General features: G+C 40.4%; 1 protein-coding gene across 1 annotated transcript; it reads left to right on the top strand.

Moving 5' to 3' along the window:
• Positions 1-14,742: 14,742 nt before the first annotated feature.
• tmem229a (transmembrane protein 229A) lies at positions 14,743-18,827 on the top strand (the record flags this gene model as incomplete). The annotated part of the gene is made up of 1 exon (XM_082511170.1): positions 14,743-18,827. The coding sequence occupies one exon, from the start codon at positions 14,743-14,745 to the stop codon at positions 16,003-16,005; it is 1,263 nt and encodes a 420-aa protein (XP_082367296.1). The 3' UTR covers positions 16,006-18,827.
• Positions 18,828-20,605: the final 1,778 nt, after the last annotated feature.

The following is a 20,605-nucleotide window of genomic DNA, read 5'->3' as shown; positions in this document are numbered from 1 at the left end:
ATTTCCTCGACTAAGTCTAGGATATATTTCTGTTGTAGCTTGATAGCCGATGTTTCCTCAGTTAGAAAGTCCAATGACTTTTTGATGTCCTCAATTTCATCGGCGCTCGGTGTTCTCTTAGGCCCCATTGAGCTTGTTGTCTTGCTCGCTCCGTTCACCGTCTTGTCACTGTTGATTTACTTGTTGGTGCCTTGCTAGAGGATCCTGGGCCCAGTGGCTGCTGGAGGATCCTGGGCCTGGTGGAGCAGTAGGATCCTGGGCCTAGTGGCTGCTGGAAGAGCCTGGGCCTGGTGGCTGCTGGAGGATCCTGGGCCTGGTGGAGCAGTAGGATCCTGGGCCTAGTGACTGCTGGAAGAGCCTGGGCCTGGTGGAGCAGTAGGATCCTGGGCCTAGTGACTGCTGGAAGAGCCTGGGCCTGTCAGAGTGAGTCAACAGATATGCAAAGAGCAGGTAGGAAAAAAGAGATATAGCAGTGTGAAAAATATGCGTAAGAGTAGGTAATGTGGGCTACTCTTGTTTGTGTGTATGATGTTACTTATCCTTTAGCTTAGCCTCTGCCAACAATATAACAGAAGGGATGGGTATCGAAAACCGGTTCTTGTTGAGAACCGGTTCCCACTGTTTCAATTCCTTGGAATTGTTTGCCATTTTTGCAAACGATTCCCTTATCGATTCCAGTTGCCCCGAATGACGTCACCACGTTGCGGAGCGTCATTTACCTGGCAGGAAACACGGCGCGTAAGCAGCTCAAACGCTCAAAAGTTTGATTATACTTTACGAGAACGGATGACAACAGGGCAACTTGCAATACTTGCAAAGTGGATATTTCATTTACGAATATGCAAAAGCATTTGCTCACAAAACACGCGATGACCTTAAATGAATGTCGTGTTTTTAATTCCGCTCCGGACTCGTGAATCTCAACCCAGCAGCAGCGGTAACGTTTGCACGTCCTCTCCCGTTAATGCGGCAGGTAAATAATCAACTAACAGTGCATATTATGTTAGCGCGATCTGCCTTATTACAAAACCTGCTATTACTGTGCATTTAGGTGACCATGATGAGAGAGACAGATGGAGTCTGGCTGGCTCAGATGCTGCAGTCTACCGGTAGCGTCTCCTTTCAGGCCAGGATAGACGAATGTCACCGAGCAGTGTCACCGAGGAGAAGTCAAAGTCTGAAATAGAGTTTGGGCAATAAGAAATGATGTTTACATTTTTAAGTTAGCATTGAGACGAAGTATGAGAGGTTGCTGTTGCTATGCTATGAAAGGTGCATACTGAACTTTAGAGAGGCTGTTTCTGTCTTTCATATTTAACCCTATGACCCTATATTGCAGGAGGAAGCTGGAGTACTTGGAGGAAAACCACTCCAGATACTCTGTATGGCATCTGTTCCTTATGTGCACCACATATGATCACTTCTAAGCTTTGTATTTGTATCATGCTCATTGCATGATACAAATACAAATACAAATACTGGCCATTTACCATGATCCTCCAGATCCCATCAGGCGACCACATCTGTAGGAACCTGAGCAAATGTGGTTGAAGCACAGACAGTTTTTGTGATTGAATCAAGGTCCCCTTGAATCCTGCCACCACTTTCTCATAGAAAATGCACAAAGACATTTCCTTAAAAACACAATTTCCTTTGAATTGACTGATGCTGGTGCATCTAAAATCCACTGCAATACTTGTGAATCAAATTTGACCCAGAACAGCATGTACAACTGTTTAAAACCTTAAAATATTTTGATTTTTGTGGGCTTTTTTGGGTCACTATAAGAAAAGTATTAAAGTTTCAGACTAAAAGAAAAGAAATTTAGACTATTTTTGCTGCTGTCAAATGTCAAACCAGGTCAAACTGAATCTGCAATAATACATAAGGGTTACGGCAAAGTCACAAGTCTTTGTAAAAGATTCAACTGGGATGAGGGGGAAAACAACTGCAGTGTTTTGGAAAGAAAACGAGACAAAGAAGCAAGAGGTTTATCAACATTTTAAAACAGCTTACATAAGTGTGGCTGTAGGAAAAACACACACATACACACACATACACACGCATATGCAAAACCTGGTCTGCAGGTCAACAGAAGGAGTGAGCCAAACAAGCAAGCGCTCCTTTCCACAGAAAGGAGTGGGCAGCTTAAACTCTGGCAAAAACAATGGTCCACTGACATCAGCCGTGCCCCCTCTCTGCTGAGCTGATGGCTGAGTGGAGTCAGCTGGACCTGAACCACCAGCACCATGAGACACAAGAGAGAAAGACAGAGGAAGAGGGGGGGAAACAACCCACTTCACATAGGCCATAACATGTTTATTGATTTCAAAGCAAAGCACTCAAGGTTGAAAATGTTACTATGAGTGCTGAGCGAGTTTTTGAAGGGACTTTTGAAATGTCACCCAAAAAAAGAAAAAAATGGGAGACGAAGAACATGCAGCAGTCGGGTTGACAAAAGAGAATCTTAGACTATAATGCTTGTAAAGAAAGAAGTGTTTGTGTTTCATCCATCCAACCATTTCGTTAAATCCAATTCAGGGTCGTGCATGGCTGGAGCTTATCCCAGCTTTCATGGAGCGAGAGGTGGGGTAAACCCCACACAGATCACCAGTCTATCGCAGGGCTAACACAAAGACACAGACGTATGTTCATGTTTTTCAAATCACACACTGCAAATTCAGTATATTGTCACAGTAGAGCTCTAAGCTAAATGCTAATATCGGCAAGCTCACAATGACAGTGATAACAGCTTTATACTCTGAAAGCTGTGCACACTGGAAGAGAAAATAGTTGCCCCCATATGAGTAGAAATGGGTCAGGGAGCACAAATATGATATGAATAAGGTAAAGTTTTTGTATTTGTAAAAGCCCAGAAATTTTTGACCACACTTTGTATGTGTTAGCAAGCTACAGTAGTTATCGTAGGAAGTTGTAAAAAGAAGAAAAGCACACTCCGAATTTCCTAAATCTCTGAGTAAATCTTTCCAAAGCTTAACAGATCTCAACTCAGTAGAGCACCTTTGGGATGTGGCAGATTTGCCTCATCGATGTACAGCCGGCAAATCTGTTGCAACTGCATGATGCTGTCATGTCAGTATATGGAACAAAATCTCTGTGTAATGTTTCCATTGCTTTATGGAATCTGTGCTAAGAAGAATGCATTCAATTCAATTTTGTTTGTTTTTATTTTAAGGCAAAGACCCTACAATCATACAAAGAAAACAGGAAAAAACAACAGTTATATTAACCATTTTGGTAACAGTGGAAAGGAAAAACTCCCTTTTAACAGGAAGAAACCTCTGGCAAACCAGGAGGGAGGCGAAACCATCTGCCACAACTGGTTGAGGGTAAGGGGACAAGAGGAATTAAAACAGCTCTGAAGCCCAAAAGGGATCCAAACTAGTACTATGAAGGTGCAGCTAATGAAGTGGTGGGTAATTAGCCTAAAACCTACAAATGTGGACATAACAGGATCAGGATTGTCACAGTTGTGCGATTCGTCCTGCTGATGTCTCATCTTTATCAGCTTTTGCCTAACTAAAAAGATTTACCTTGTAGCAGTGCTGCTTTTACATCTTTCTTTGTCTTTTCTTTACTTCTTTGACGAATAGAAAGACATGAAAAATATATATAATGTAAGTAGAGAGCCACAATTTACAGTGTTATCCTGACAGCGAGGAGCACTTGTTTGCACTCTGTCTATGACAGCAAGGGAAGAAAAATCCTGATGAGGAGAAGAGGTAACAAGCACTGCCACAGTCAGTAGAATATCAGTCTAACAAACATGAAAGAAGAAAAGAGCAATGTGAAATGCAAAAGCTATGCACAGGTAACAAAAAAAGGAAAACAAAGGTTAGGATGAGGTTAAGGGTGGAAAAGGGTGGAGGGAGGCTATTTAAGACAAGGGTAAAGGAGGGGTCACTAAGGTTACAGCAGGGGGAGAGGCGGGGCAGAGAGAGGAGGAGAGGGTGAGCAGGAAAATGAGATGTGTGATGATGGTTAGGAAGCACAGATTAATTATACTAGGAAATCTACTGGGAGTTACTCAGAAGAGAAGAGAAGAGAAGAGAAGAGAAGAGAAGAGAAGAGAAGAGAAGAGAAGAGAAGAGAAGAGAAGAGAAGAGAAGAGAAGAGAAGAGAAGAGAAGAGAAGAGAAGGCAAAAATAAAGGAAGCTTGGAAGAGAAGGTGAGGAAAGCTGAAAGTCTCCAACAATAGAATTATGTAGCAAGTGTTAAATGAATATTTAAATAATATTGCCCATCGTCCTTGGAGAAGATGTGGTTCATAAAATTGTAGCGGAGGAGAAGCAATCAGTGAATACCAGTTGGGCGAGTGTGAGTCAGTCACAAATGAATTAGAATATCAAAAGCAGAGGAGAGGAGCGAGCATTCAGAGGCAGATGCAGCAAGAGCAGAGAGGTATAAAGCAAGGTGACACAGGGTGAGTCAGGTTGTTATGTTGCTGTGTGACCAGGTGAGGCCCGGAGGGTCTCAGGGTTGCACAGAATTTCAAATGAGGAAGAAACTGCAAACAAAAGCTGCCACGACATTCGGGAACGGTGCAAACCTCCAATCAGTTAGATGATCTTTATCACCTCCTTTCTCCCCCTTCTCCCAACTCCGTAAGGAGCACTACTAATTCCCATGTACTCATGCAGATTTCCACATTTAAGCGACAGGCACAGGCCTGCTTTTGAAATCTCGAGATGAGAAAAGTATAAAAGGAAAAATGCACATGCATGTGCAGGCTAGATACACAAACACATCACTATACCCAACCTGACCATGTGAGACAATATGAGAACATAGGGCCAGCAGTCCATTCAATAACAGCTCAAATTGGAGGAAATGGGTTCTGAAATTACATTTTCAGGTTCTCATTTTAAGTGCATGACTGGAGATTCGCATTCATTTCCTGTGGGACAGAGGCGGAGGTGTGGGTAGGAGATGGGGTCAAGCGTCACATCAATCAGGCGTAGCGCAGTTTCATCTTACAGCCATTCACAACCTGTAACGAACTTAACGGGACGAGAAAATGTTTTTTTTTTTCTGCCCAATTGAAGAGAGGCTATCAAACACCTGGTGTGTCCATTTTGTTCATTTACAAGCGCCTTTTTCATGTGAAGCGAGTGTGCTAGAAATGTCCTGTGATGGACTAAACGTATTTGGATTGTGTGCCTCAAATGGAGTGACGTCCTGTACGATGACAGCAGGAGCAGAATGATTCCAGCCAGCACAGTGCGGTGAGCGTTTGGCCATTATTTGAGCCATACGTGCCCAGGAGGGTGAACATCATGTTTTGTTTTGGGGTTGTTGTTTTTTTTTTTTTTTTTTTGGGGGGGGGGGGTTTAAAAGAAAAACATTTTGGTGTCAGAGGGGCCCACCCAAGCCATGGGAGTCTGTGTCGCACTGCTGCCATCTAGTGTGTAATTCCAAAGAGACAATATTTTGAAGCAGCACAAAGAGGATAGGGATATATACATATATATGTACAGGTATTGCATTGGTGGTGCTGCATTTTGGTATTATATTGGTTACAATAATAGACAAGTTATTGTTCATGACATGCATGCATGTTGTTGCTTGTGTGTCATTTAAATACTTGAAATCTCTGAACATTAGTAAAGTCAAGTCAAGTCAAGTCAAAGTTAAGTTATAAATGTACATTACACATAACAGTCACTAAATCCACAATAAATATGCACTTTAAAAGGTAAGGTGTGATGGAAAACAGCAGCAGAGCGAAGGATCTCATGTGGCATTAAGAGAGAGGAAATGCATTCTGAAATTAAGATGCAGTTAGGGCCCTTAAATTGGGACAGGGACAGCTTTTTCTGTTTGTGGTTCTGTACATTACCACAATGAATTTTAAATCAAACAACTCAGACGTATTTGAAGCACAGACTTTCAGTTTAATTCAGTGGTCTGAACAAAAAGATTGCATAAAACTATGAGGAAATAAATTGTTTTTAACACAATTCCTTCATTTCAGGGGCTCAAAAGTTAATTAAATCAGTGATAAATAGACTGGTTCTGTGGCACTTTTCTACTCCGAGCACTCAAAGTGTTTTGCACAACTGAAAATAAAATGTTAATTTCTAATACTTGGTTGAAAACCCTTTGCTGGCAATGACAGCCTGAAGTCTTGAACTTATGGACAGCCCCAGATTCTGCGCTTCCTTCTTTTTTAATGCTCTGCCAGGCCTTTACTGCAGCAGCTTTCAGTTGCTGTTTTTTGTGGGCATTTTTGTCCAAGGTTTACTCTTTAACAAGTGAATTGCTCAGTTCTGTTAAGATTAAGTGACTGACTTGGCCATTCAAGAATATTCCTCGTCTTTGCTTTACTAAAGTCCTGGGTTGTTTTGACTAAACGTTTTGGGTCGTTGTGCATCTGTATTATGGAACACCGCCCAATCAATTTGACTGCATTTAGCTGGATTTGAGTATGTCTCTGAACACCTCAGAATTCATCTGGCTGCTTCTGTCCTGTGTCACATCATCAGCAAACACTAGTGTCCCAGCGTCACCGGCAGCCATGCACACCCAAACCATCACACTGCCTCCACCCTGTTTTACAGATGATGCGGTTGCTATGGATCATGAGATGTTTCACGCCTTCTCCATACTTTCTTCTTGCCATCATTCTGATAGAGGTTGATCTTGTGTTCGTCTGTCCAAAGAATGTTTTTCCAGAACTCTGCTGGCATATGTAGATGTTTTTTTTAGCTAAGTCCAATCTAGCCTTTCTATTCTTGAGGCTTATGAATGGTTTACAACTTTCAGTGAACCCTCTGTATTTATTTTCAGTCTTGGTAGACTTGGATATCAATACGCCTACCTCTGGTTTTTTATTTGGTTGGCTTTTGTGGAAGGCTTTCTCTTCACCATGGAAATGATTCTGTGATCACCCGCCACTGTTTTCTTTTGTGGACGTCCAGGTCTTTTGCATTGCTGAATTCACCAGTGCTTGCTTTCTTTCTCACGATGTACCAAGCTGTAGATTTTGCCACTCGTAATATTGTAGCAACTTCTCAGATTTGAGTTTTCTGTTTTTGCAGCTGAAGGATGGCTTGTTTCATTCTTTAGCCGCATGTTGTCTGTTCACAGCAAAATCTTCCAAATGCAAGCACCACACCTCAGATCAACTCCAGGCCTTTAATCTGCTTAATTGATTAATGACATAACAAAGGAATTACCCATACCTGCTCATAATATAGCCTTTGAGTTAATTGTCCAATTATTTTTGGTCCCTTTTAAAAGAGGATGGCACATGTTAAGGATCTGAAATTCCTAAACCCTTCATCTAATTTAAATATGGATACCCTCAAATGAAAGCTGAGAGCCTACACATTATGTCCGTGTCCATCATACATCTATAACTGGAATATGTTTCATTAAACAGGCAAAAAACCACACAACTTGTGTCAGATTCTAGAGTCAGCATGACAGGCTATATTTATGTTTTGTGCTGACACACCCTTTTATAATCATATTCATTATACTTTCTACATCATTTCCTCTGTCTTCCTTTTTATTTAATTATTATTATCTTACTAGGATTCTCCTGAAAAAGCATTAAAATGCACCACATTTACAAAAGAGACAAGACTGACAGACTGTAGGACATAAGCTCAAGGTCTACAGAGTTTTAAACACGGACACGCTGATAGGTCACTGAAGGACAGGCTGAAGTGTGGTAATGGTTGCATGAAGCATCCAGATCAAAGGCATTTCACTCACTTCTTTTAAGTCTCATAAATCTGCAGGAATTTGTTTTGCTGGACTGATTTTAAATGACAACTGCTCATGAGGGAAAGAAGCCAGCTTTATTGTTTGACTCCTCAGTGAAGTATGGCACTGAATAGTTTATGTGCATGATTATAATAACCAAGGCATTGTGAAACGTCAAATGTGCTGGAGCTGTAATAAATGAGGATTACTCAAAATAATTTTGCAAACACCCTGAGATCATTTACAACCCCACAAAAACATTTTTTATCTGGATTAGTAATGAACTTTCATCTATTTTTTTTCTTCTCATGATAGAACAAATATTTGCTTTTCTGTGTTCTCCGATAAATGAAATTAAACTGTAAAATATGAGTGAGAGCATGGAGAAATACAAAGAAATCCAATATAGGAGGCAGTGCTGGCGTTTTCTATCTCTTTTGTGGACTCAGATGAGATCAAATGGAAGCTTCACTACACAGAATAATATTCGAAAATCCAGAAATGATATGAAGAAAATCATTTTCAGTTTGATTTCTATTACCAGGATCTTTCGCACTGAGGTTTACAATATAATACAGTATCATGCTGAGCCTTTGGCTTATATATAACCTTGTTAATTAAAGAATGGTCCGTATATTTGTAATATACTGCCTGCAAACACAAAGTCTACTGAATAAAAAACTTTTCAGTCTGTCAAAAGCCAAGACTTGTTAAAAACTAGTGTAAATCAGAATGGATTTTGAGTCTTTTTTTCTTTTCTTTTCTTTTTTTACATAGTCGCTAAGTTTATACAGCAATCTGTTACTGAGCTGCACCTACCAAGTTAGTTAAATGTAGCATCAAGATTCAGAGCAGAGATCAATGCAAGTGCCTATTTAATCAATAAATATCTCTAATTTTCTTCATGCACTGAAGGCGCACTGCACTCTTTCTACTTATTCTGTCTGTCAGGATGTGCATGACTAGCTGACTAGCCGACTAATCGTTGTTGCTGTCACTAGTCTGTACTGGACTTGCTAGGCCAGGGGTGCCCAATCCCGGTCCTCGAGAGCTACTATCCTGCAGCTTTTAGATGCATCCCTACTCCAACACAGCTGAATCAAATGGTTTTATCTCTTCAGCATGCCATCATGTTTGGCAAAGGCCTGATAACAAGCCATTCATTTGATTCAGGTGTGTGGGAACAAGGATGCATCTAAAAGCTGCAGGACGGTAGCTCTCGAGGACCGGGATTGGGCACCCCTGTGCTAGGCATTTAATCTAATTGTTAGAATTTTAATTGATGCCCAGGGCTGGTAAATTATAATTAACTTCCTCCAAAAGGTGATTGGGCTCTCCCTAGCCATAGGGTGAGGAGTTCAGTAATTATGGAGCGGTCCAGAGTTGAGCAGCTAGTCCTCTACATTGAAAGGAAACGGCTAAAGGTGTTGCCTATTGGTTAAAGTGTTCCAGCTGAGTATGTCCTACTGTGAGGAGGCCCTAGCATAGAGCCAGGGCATGCTGGAGATATTACATTCATTGGCTGGCCTGGGAAAGGGTTGAGGTTTCCCCATATAAATATAACCTGAGAAGGATGAAGAGCAAGAAGAGGCGCCATCATGGAAGGACAAGGCCCTACACGGTATGTACCACCAGCAGATAGAAGAAGTGGCTGATGTCAAGCAATCTTACCAGTGGCTGGACAAAGCTGGATTGAATGACAATCCAGCAGATAATAGGTAAGAGAAAAATCTGTGCCGAGTATGACCTGGAAGTCCTGAGGTCAAAATGGGAAACACCGACTAGGGTGATGGAGAATGACCAAGCTAAGATCCTGTGGACTTCAGATAAGTGGTGGACGAGCAGAGGAAGCCCGCATAGCAAGCTGGTCTGGCCCAGATCTGGTATCAAGCCGGCACTGCTGGCTGACTTCTGGCATGGTAAGTGGTATGTCATCCAGATATGGGCCAGGCCTGGAATAGATGGCACTGTCTATGTTCCTATTTTCCTATTTTAGTTAGAAGATCCAAATGCCATGTTGCAATACTATACTGCTATGGTAGCCAACCTTTCAAATGCAGGTTTGACAGGTTTGTGAGTGTGCACTTTATCCAAAACCTAGTGATGGTTTACTCACCTTTGCCGGTGGATGGCTGTAGCTCAGGAGGTAGAGCAGGGCACCTACTAATCAGGTTAGTGGTTCGATCCATGGCTCCTCCAGTCTACATGTCAAGAGTAAGAATGTGTGTGGCTGTAGTTAAGAAGCGCTCAATTTAGAGAAAGTGTATAAATGTGGCATGTTGTATAGAGCACTCTGAGTAATCCGGGAGAGTAGAAAAGTGCTATATGAGAATCAGTCCATTCAGTGTCTAAACAGAGTTTCATCATGTTACTTTTGCACTATCATGTTCCATCGCATGTTGTTATTACATGGCTTGATTAAGGTACACATTAGGCTGACATCTGGGGCCAGAGCTGAAACTGTTCTGGGCCAGAGCTGAAACTGTTCTGGGCCAGCACAGGGCCAGCAGTGTGTCTGCAACTGGCCTTGTGCTGGCCCATGTGTGGGCCACATCATCAGATCTGGGCCACCAAAGGGCCGTCATTCTTTGCGGTATGTGGGCCATCTGTAAGCACATTGTGTGGGCCAGATCCAGGCCATACCAATTTTGCTATGTGGAAGACGGCCGTATAGTGATAGATGTAGCTATAGCAAGTGATAGCAACGTGAAAGAAGGAACAAGAGAAGCTCGAGAAGTATCAAGCACCAGAAGGAGCACAAGCGGTGAACCTCCTAGGACCTGGCATCCACATATGTGGACATCACATTTTGGGTTATTTAGACCATAATACTCAATTTTGCTTTACAAGGGCCTGATATCCACTTACGAGGACATTATACTGCTACTGTTATATCAAATATTTAAACGAATATCCTCATATGTGGCTCTTATTTTTCTTAAAAACAAAAATAAGGTAAAAAAAAAATCTGGTAATTCTTTGTTTTGACGTTCTTGGGCCCCAATATGCCCAAATATCAACGAGAAATTAAAAATGCATACCGTGGAAGAGTTCGGGTCTTAGGAGGTTAATACTAATAACTAATGATTAAATGCAGAGTGTTGTGTAAGCAAATAGTGAATGGAAAAAAAGGTGAGTGTAGACGAAAAACCAAGAGCATCATTCCACTGCAGCCTAGACCTATTGCAGGTCTAGGCTGCAATAGGTCCAGCAGCCTAGACCTATTGCAGCATAACTAAGGAGGGTTTGAAGTCACCTGATCCAGCCCTGACTGTATGCTTTATTAAAAAGGAAAGATTTAAGCCTAATCTTAAAAGTAGAGAGGGTGTCTGTCTCCTGAATCCAAACTGAGAGCTAGCTCCATAGAAGAATGGTCTGAAAGCTGGCGGCTCCCATTCTACACATAAAGTTAGGAGGGTGTGTTACTGTTAAAGAAGAGGTAATGGAGTGAGGTATGTAATAGAGGGAGTGATATCGCTCTGCTGGCATATATATTTGACCCAGACTATTTGAAATGTGTTCTGCTTTCTCGCCTCTAAATCTGCTGTCACTATTCTGTGACTGAGATAATACTAAGCCAGCAGAGGAGCGCCGTTATCTCCGTGCCCCAAAAAGACCACTGATATCTCTATTTCCTGTGCGGGTGCGTGCGCACAAATACACACACACACATGCATAAACAGCACTTTGGCAAATATGTGATATCTTGATAAACCGAGTGTTGTGATATTTTGATACCATAGTAGCATTTACAGGATATTGTTTTATTGTGATATTATACAGAAAAGAGTTACTCAATAAGGCCCATAAACAGATACACTTCTTTCCCAGAAGTGCAACCTACAGATGCATGCCGACACTCCCAGAAATCACTCAGCACAAACAACTTGCGCTGAATCTTTTTTTTTTTTTTTTTTTTTTCTGTCTGTGAAACCATGACTGCTGAAATAGGTGGAATATAAACAGTGGCATATTCATTCTGTCTCAGCAGGCGCACACACACACAAACACACACAGACGTCCTCTGAGTAAAGCAACCCAGGCAGAAACAGTCAGGGCTCAAATGAAAACACACATCTCGAGAAGAGATAAGCGAGCCGCGGCATCTTTCACGAGAGACTTTTTGTAGTTGCGTCAACAATTGTTGCACCGTGTCACCCACACCGCCTGGATTCACATCAAAGCCTGCGATGAAAATGCACTCAGTTCTCTTTAGTGAACATGAGCTCCACAGTAACATGCTCAGCAGTGCCCCCGTGTGGTCATACAGGGACACCGAGCACATTATTGCATTGTATATGACCATAAGACCAAAATAATGCATTGTACAACACTGAAGGCTTTGCAAGGGATTGCGATTTAAAGTTGTCTCGCTAACATTTTATACAAGTCTCTGAGAATTGAAGCCTCTCTGCTGGACACACTATGTGATCACACCATTTTTAAATCACCCAAGGATCTTTTCCTGCATTAAAAAAATGTCATCAAATGTAATTTTGGCCAGCATATAGACCAGTCGTGGGTGCTGGCTACATGTAGAATTAGTGCAGTCTGCGTCTGGCCTGTACAGCGTGGTTAAATGCGACTCATAAACTCAAGTTTCACTTCCTGATCGAAAAGTTGAAAGCCTAAAATGCTTTCTCACTGTGCGCGAAGCTCTTGCAAAGGCTGTGGGCATTTCGACAGCATAGTGCAGGCTGAGAGCGTATATTTTTGTGTCTACTGGTTATCACGTAGCCTATTGCTCATATTTCCACTAAGTTCAGTTATAAAATCATTGTGGTCACTATCACGTTTGCTATGTCGTGAGTCTAACTGTTGCTGGAGTAGTGGGTGATAATTCGATTTAATCTATTCCTCTGAACGACTGAGAAAGACGTTTTTAACCCATCTTTTTATCGATTAAAGATCACGACAGTGCAGCAGTAACAGTGAAGGAAACCTCAAGAGGAAGTAGAGAAACATCATGGTTAGTCTGCATGCAGACTGAATCTAATGACTGCATTTTTGTTTTGTTTTCTTACTCTAATGTAAGAATAAATAAATACATAAAACAAATTTGAACACGTGATTTAGGATTAAGGTTATCCCTCAATCCCTCAATACACTGCTTTACTGTGTGGCTTTTACAAATGAGTTTAGTTAGCCTAGCATAACAGCAGAGTAATCGGCTGTAATTATCATTAATGAGTCGTAATTATACAGCGTCAGGACGTCGCAGGGGGACGTGAGCTCAATTACTAACCACGTCTGCAGCCATGCTGCCTTCTCTATCAGCTCGTGTTGCGTTCAGCTGCTATTGGAAATGTGCAAAATCAGCACTGTGTTTCTTCACTGACATCAGTGGCTGCGCATCAAACTGCGTGATCATCATATTTATAATTTCTAGCATGACTGTGGGTTGTAGCGTTTTTGTTGCATACAGTTGGTTTCATATTTTATTCTATTATTGTTCAAATGGAGTGTTGTGCAAAAGTCTTGGATCACCCCTCATTTCTCTAAAAGTGATCTTGAGCAACAGTCTAATGGCAGGGGTAGGGAACTCCAGGCCTCGAGAGCCGGTGTTCTGCAGGTTTTAGATGTGTCCTTGATCCAACACAGCTGATTTAAATGGCTAAATTAGCTCCTCAACATGTCTTGAAGTTCTCCAGAGGCCTGGTAATGAACTAATCATTTGATTCAGGTGTGGTGACCCAGGGTGAGATCTAAAACCTGCAGGACACCGGCTCTCGAGGACTAACGTTTCCTACCCCTGGCCTAATGGTCTTTCAAAGTTTGTGTCTGGACACTTCTTTTATAAGGCTCTAAACACTGATGTGTGAATTGATCAGCTATTAAGCAACAAAGTCAAGCGATGAGACAGTGTTTTATCTAGACATAAAGGACTTAGCTGTCTGTCACAGAAACATGTAATTTATTACATTTTTTTTTAGATAAACCTTGAAAAGTGACACATTTTACAGACGTAAATTAGTATTTTTGAACCAACAAGAAGCTGCAAATCTGCCATTTCTTGCACATGTTCTTTTTCTTGCACATGTTCTTTTTCAGCTATTTATTAATAAGTGACTTTTATGTATATATATGCCTGTATATATTGTGTTATTCTTAGTTAGGGTATTGTCTGTCTTTGTTAATGTTTGTTTATAATGGAGCACTGTAACAGAAAAAAAATTTCCCCTAGGGATCAATAAAGTATTCTGATTCTGATTTCTTGGCATTGTTTGTATTTTGGCCTTTAAAAAAATGAGGAAACTGAAACAAGTGGAAAACAAAAATAAGAAGTGGGAGGCCTAAACATAACAAATGGGGGCATCTTAAATTACAAGGAACCTTGCCTATGAGAGTTCAGGGTATGTTGAAGAATAAACGTGGTCATGGTGACTTTAAAGCTCATTAGAATTGTACAAAATCCGCTTTTGTTTTGTTCGGGTTTTTTAAATTTATTTGTTTTTTGCCTTATAGACTGTATTTCTATGTATGTTTGTACCTGTTTTAATAAATGTCTGGAATCGTTTCCTATTTTCCTTGCAAAATATTGGAAAATGTGGGTTCTTCATGACATTTTCAGTGTTGCATTGTAGTGAATGTGAATGTACACCTGTACATTTTTTCACATCTCTTTTAAACAGTTTGTAAATTAAAGCAACCAATGCATTCCTTTTAAAATGTAGGCCTACTGTGACATATTTTCATAAGTGGGTACATGTTTTATTCGTGCTGTAACAACAGAAAGAACACACATCGAGGACATACATCCCACCACTGGCTTCATTCTGGTCTGTAATTCAGCTGTCGTTTATGTACTATGCTGAAAAATATCACTGTGCCCACAAAGGAAAGGAGAAGACTGGCGGGTAATTAACATGTATAAACAATTCAGTTTCAAAGTTGAATTTGCAAATGCCTTATCGGGAAGGAAATCCGCTAAACAAATTAGTTAAACCTCAAGTACAGCCCGCGGAAAGGGCGTCTTGATGAGAAAAAGTAAGCGTAAACAGCACATTTATGGTACGTAGGAAAACTAAAACCCTGTCAAAGTGTACTCAGAAAACTGTTTCTTCTGGGGAGCACGTGAACGCAGCATCCCGTACTCTTGCAGGAGATGCTTTTAGTCGCAGCTCGCTCACTGCGCGTCTGCAGCACAACATAAAAGAAAACAATGCACAGGAAGGGGACAGCTGGAGCTCTCCGCACAGAGTGATCATGGCCGGTCGGTGGCGCGACGGTGCTCGCGTGTGTTCGGGAGAGCAGGACGGTGGCCTCAAACCGGCACGAAAGCTCCGCCAGCAGCAAGAACCGGGCTCAGACACCGGGGACGCGACGGAGCCGCCGCGAGGACTGCCGCGATGGATGCGGCTTTACTTCTACGGGATGCACGGCGTGACTCTGGATGTCCTGCTGTCATCCTTACAGGGGCTTTTGCACTCACGGGACCCTAAGCTGATGGGCTTTTCCTCTCCGTATCTTTGCATCATGCATTCGCTGACCCATTTTGCGCTGGAAAAGATCTACTCACAGAAGAGGTGCTTCCTAGGTCGGCCTGTGGTGTTTCATCTTGTTTTCTACCCGTCCATCTACATCGGGCTGCAGATTCTGATCGGGAACATTAACACTTTGGCCGAGCAAGTGAGGGTGGTTTCTGGGACTCAGCTGGTAGTGCATTACATCCTGGCTCTCTACTTCTCTCAGGTGTTTCACAGAGAGCTGTCACATCTACAGTATCGCCCATCATTCTCCGCTGACCTCCAGCTGGAAGGCAGACCCCCGCACGGTCTTCCCGGCTTTGCGCGCTTCTTATTCTTCGGGATGCACGGCTTTCTGGACGAGGTCCTTTTCACCTCTCTGTTCAACCTGGTGGAGAAGTCTGACAGGACCCTCAGCGGTCACACGTCCCTGTGGTCTTTCCTGATGTACGGAAGCTGCAGCTTCGTGGTGGAGAAGCTCTACCTTTACCTGCACTTCAGCCTGGGCTGGGGGTCCTGGCGACGACTCCCCATCTACATCTGCTTCATCTACACGTGGGAATTCTCGTGGGGTCTGGTCCTGAGGCAGTTTAACGCTTGCTCGTGGGATTACTCCCACTATCCTCACAACTTCATGGGACTTATCACCCTGCTCTACCTGCCCGGGTGGATCTGCTTGAGTCTCTATCAGGACGTGCTGTCCAATGTCCTGCTGAGAATCAAGTGCACCAAAGATGTGCATGATTTAAGTGAAGAGAATGGAGACGTCAATGGACAACTGGAGCCAAACAAAAAGCAACTTTAATTCTAAGTTTGATGGTTGTAAACTAATATATAAGTGAGGAAGAAATACAACTAATTTAATAAGGGACATCTATTTATTATCAGGCAGTAAACAACAAAAATCAGAGTCTACGTTACACCTTCTAAAAATGAACATTTGTCCATATATCAAAATATTGGTAGCACTTTATAATACAGTCCACGATCAAGGGTGTAATAGACTTAAATGGAATTTACATGTAGACAAACTTGAATAAGAGGGTAATAATTCAACTCTTTTTTTTTTACAGGAAAGCAGAAAAATGTTCTTAAGTACTGCATTTGTAATTTAAGTAGTGCACAACATCTGGGTATTTTACAGGAAATGAGATAGAAATCAATCATTTTAAGTAGTGTATTATTTCCATCTATTTTAGTGAACAAAAAAAGATCCAAATTTTATTCTATATTTATGCTCTACTTTTTATATTGACATTGTGAATTGCATTGGTGTGCCTCAGAGTATAAGTGGGCGGATCAATCCAAATACTGTTAGATATAATACCGAAGCTAGTATTGGTGTTGGATTGATACTAGTGTGATAGGAATGAAATTTTGTTTCTAGGTTGGACTCCAAGGAAAAGTAAACACCAGCCCGATTACTCTATTGTTAAAAGATCACATGGGCCACCTGTGTGGCCTGCAGTATTTGCAACTTTTAGTTTTTTCTTCTAAGTGGGAAAGGTACTTTTATAGGTAATATAAATGGAAAATTGAATATAATCCAGAAAAAAATGCAAAAAGTACAGCATATTTACAGTACAGGATGGTTAAACTCAGAGAAAAAGAAAATACCTGGACATAATAGACTACTTAAAATTATAATTATTTCTTCTTTCCTGTAAAAACTTGACTTTTTAGCTCTAATTCTAGTTTATCTACTGCTAAGTACTTATAGGTAAATAATTATCATTTGTGGGTTTACCACTATCATTCATGCAGTACCTAAAATTATATACAGTATAATTATTTCTTCTTCCCTGTAAAAGCTTGAATTATTACCCCTAATTCTAATGAGTCTACTACTAATTATATCTAGATTAATATAATAACATTGTCATTTCAGATAAAATACATTGGCATACCAATTCTAATTCTAGAGTTATTGCTCTCTTAGCTGCGCTCTGTATTATAAAATACTATCAGATTTTTTAATACGTTTCATTTTCTTCAGGCTGGTGAAGATTGGTGTGTTCAACAAGATTTTCTGTGGAGGTAATAACTTCTGGAAGTTACGAGTCGACCCTAACCCTCGTTACCTGTGCTTTTATTCTGCTCTGCCTGATATTTTAGGGTATAGCAAGGAATTCAAAACTTTGGACCCTAACTGTTTAAATTCAATTACTGCCGTTTTTACCCATTTAGTGGAAAATACAGTTGTAACATGAACAACTTTTACATGTCCTCATGACTTTGAAAGTGTGAAGATTCCGTTTTGTATGGATTGCAGTGACTGATTTCCCGTTCTTCACATATGGCAGATGTGTTTTGGATTTGATCGCTTACGTTATTCACCTATACATCAGCATGCTTTAAGTGTCCTATCTGCATGCTAAAATACCAGTAAAGCTTTCTTTTATTCATTAACTCACATGTATCAACTAATATTCCAAAGTCAGTATTTTTAAGACAGAGTCATCTGTTAATTTTTCACCTTTTTATTCGACTCCTTAACATTTCAAAACAAACTGCATCCACTCAGCTTGTTAACATGATCACAGAGCAATGCATGGCAATTCTTAGAGTTGATATAAACCCAGTGGTATATGTAGCAAAGGAATCCGTAGCTAAATGATTATGAGGAGACATGATGTTGCAGTTTCTTTTTCATGACCCAAACACTGATTTGCTCGAGTGCCTTCCTGCGCAAACTGAGTCCAAGCGACACAAAAAAAACTCAGCTTTTTATCTGCAAGTGCTACAATTGTGGGTCGAAAGGAAGTGCCTGACTGAAAATGGATTTTGGGGGCCAATGTCAATATTGATTTTTTTATTGATATACAAAATATGTGACTTAGTGATATATGGGTTAATATAATATTGATATAATATAGGCCATACCGGTTCACCAACATACTGTAGCAGCCAGTCACCTATATGTATCACCTGTATCATCTATATTCTCTAGATATTAACCTCCTATGCTGCCTCATTAGAAGTAATATGCTTCAATGAACTGCAAAGAAATGATTCTGCTCTGTGACCTTTTTGAACACCATTAAAATATTAGAATCAGTCACTTTGCACTTAGAATTAGAAACACGATGATCTTCTCTGGGATTGATTGATTATTTAGGTGACAAATTATTTTTTGTCTATACAAATTTAGAAGCATACTTTGCACAGGTGCTTTATTTTATTATTTTGTTTATTAACAAATATTCATATTAATTGTTTTTTTTAGTTTTAAAGCCCTTTGAAATTCTACTGATATGATTAGCACTGAGAGCTGAACTGAACCCTACTCAGCCTAATACTTTGGCTACTGATTTTTTTTCCTTGTTTAACCTGGCAGCTACACTGGTGTTCTTAAACATTTACACTCTGTCCCACATGAATAACTTTGTACAACTTACAGTTTTTTTCCATGACAGAATAACTGTATTTTAATCATACTTAACTTTCGTGTTTGGCTGTGCACTTTTTGAAGATTTTAAAAAAATGACCAAACTACTTTTAAAAAGCTATAAAAAAAAAAGAACGTTTGAAAGAAATTGCACAATAACTAAAAAAAAATATCTCTAACTTGCAATGGCATGTACTGTATGACTTAGAATTTTAAATAAAAATACAATTTTCCTGTGACGCAGCTGGTATTCCTTCATTTCTTTAACATTTGCATTATTCAGCAGAGGCGCAATTACACCATATCTATGGAAATATTTACTTCCTGTTGAAGAGTCAAGGTTAAAAGTTAAAAGCAGTCCAGGCGTAAAGTGAAAGGGTAAATCAAACCCTTATACAGAGGTTTTGCCCTGTGGAGGGTGCGGTTTCTTTTTATTTACTGACTTGGTGTTTGCATTCTGCTAAAAGGCTAGGAACAAAAAAGGTCTGCCAGACACTGGTAACTATAGGAAATACTTGTAGTTTTCCATACCACAAGCTTGAACAAATCTCAGCAGATCCAGGCACACAAGCAACAGAATCAAGACAATCTTGGTTTTATGGCTGCAAATCATTTTCTTTAGTGCATAAGATAATAGTTCCTGGCACAACCTGATAATATGTGTGTTATCTGTAATTACTGCTTTCTGGTTGAGTTAGCACTGATATAAATCAAATAAGACAGAGAAAATTGCAAAAAAGCAATGTAATTCATTTAAAATTTTAGTTATGTGATGCTGGGGTTTTTTGTATAGTTGTGTTCACTTTCTCACTCCCTCTCTTTCTCCCCGCGACACCATGGAGATCATTGTGACATAAGCAAATACGAACATTTAGACATCACACACACCACCCAGAGGACTCTGAGTGAATACACCAGTGACCTACAATATTTACTGTAAATCACAATGGGAGCAACATACACCAAGCCTCATTAACACGTTCAATCAGAAGTAATCTGTGACTGCTGTTTATAAAAATGAACATGCATTTTCAACATATCTTTTGGTATCTAATACTAGGAAGTGAAACTGAACAGTTGGCTTGATTATTATGGCAACTTCCTTTCCAACACCTGAATAATAAAACATTATAATATGGTCCTTAAAACTTTACTAGACCAGCGGGAAATTCCATTAATTGATATTTCTCTAATAGTCGCCACATTACATATCTGTTTATGTCCTCATTAATCCAAATGTCTAATCCGACAATCACATGGCAGCAGCTCAGTACATTCAGACAAGTAGACATGGTGACAGAGAGTTTAAACTGACCGTTAGAATGGGGAAGAAAGATGATTTAAGTGACTCTTTGAATGTAAGTTGTTTGTTGGTACCCGTTAGCGGCAATTCTCTGGGTGAAAATGACTTGTTGATGTCAGAGGTCAGAGGAAATGGCAAGGCTGGTTTGAGCTCATAGGAAGGCAACAATAATTCAAATAACCACTTGATTGACCACATTTTGTACCGCTCCTCAGCTAAGAACAGGAAATTGAGGCTACATTTTGCATGGACTCGCCAAAATTAGACAGTAGAAGGTTGGAAAAACATTACTTGTTCTGATGAGCTTCGAATTCTGCTTCAACATTTGATTGTAAGTTCAGAATCTGGCATAATCAATATAAAAGCATCCTGATCCAAGTACTTGCTGCTTTTTTGATCCGAGAAAGACCCTTTATGACCACCAATCTTTTGATGGCTTCTTCCAGCCGGACAACATGCTATTTCACAAAGCTCAAATCATCTCAAAATGTTTTCTTGAACATGACAGGTGCTCTGTTGAACTGAAATGGCTTTCACAGCCACCGTATTTCAATCCAACAGCACCTCTGGAATGCGATCGAATGATAAATCTACAGCAACTCTGTGGTGCTATGTGTAATGCTGTCATAGAAGTACAGGCAACTTTCTCTGAGGAATGTTTCCAGCACTTTCCTCATTTGTCATTTATAGACTTAAATAATCCACTGCTTGTCA

This window comes from Aulonocara stuartgranti (genome assembly GCF_965226115.1).
Source record: "Aulonocara stuartgranti genome assembly, chromosome: 17".
NCBI classification, from domain to species: domain Eukaryota; kingdom Metazoa; phylum Chordata; class Actinopteri; order Cichliformes; family Cichlidae; genus Aulonocara; species Aulonocara stuartgranti.
The sequence above is the reverse complement of the archived record's forward strand: the minus strand, read 5'-3'. Positions and strand labels throughout refer to the sequence as shown.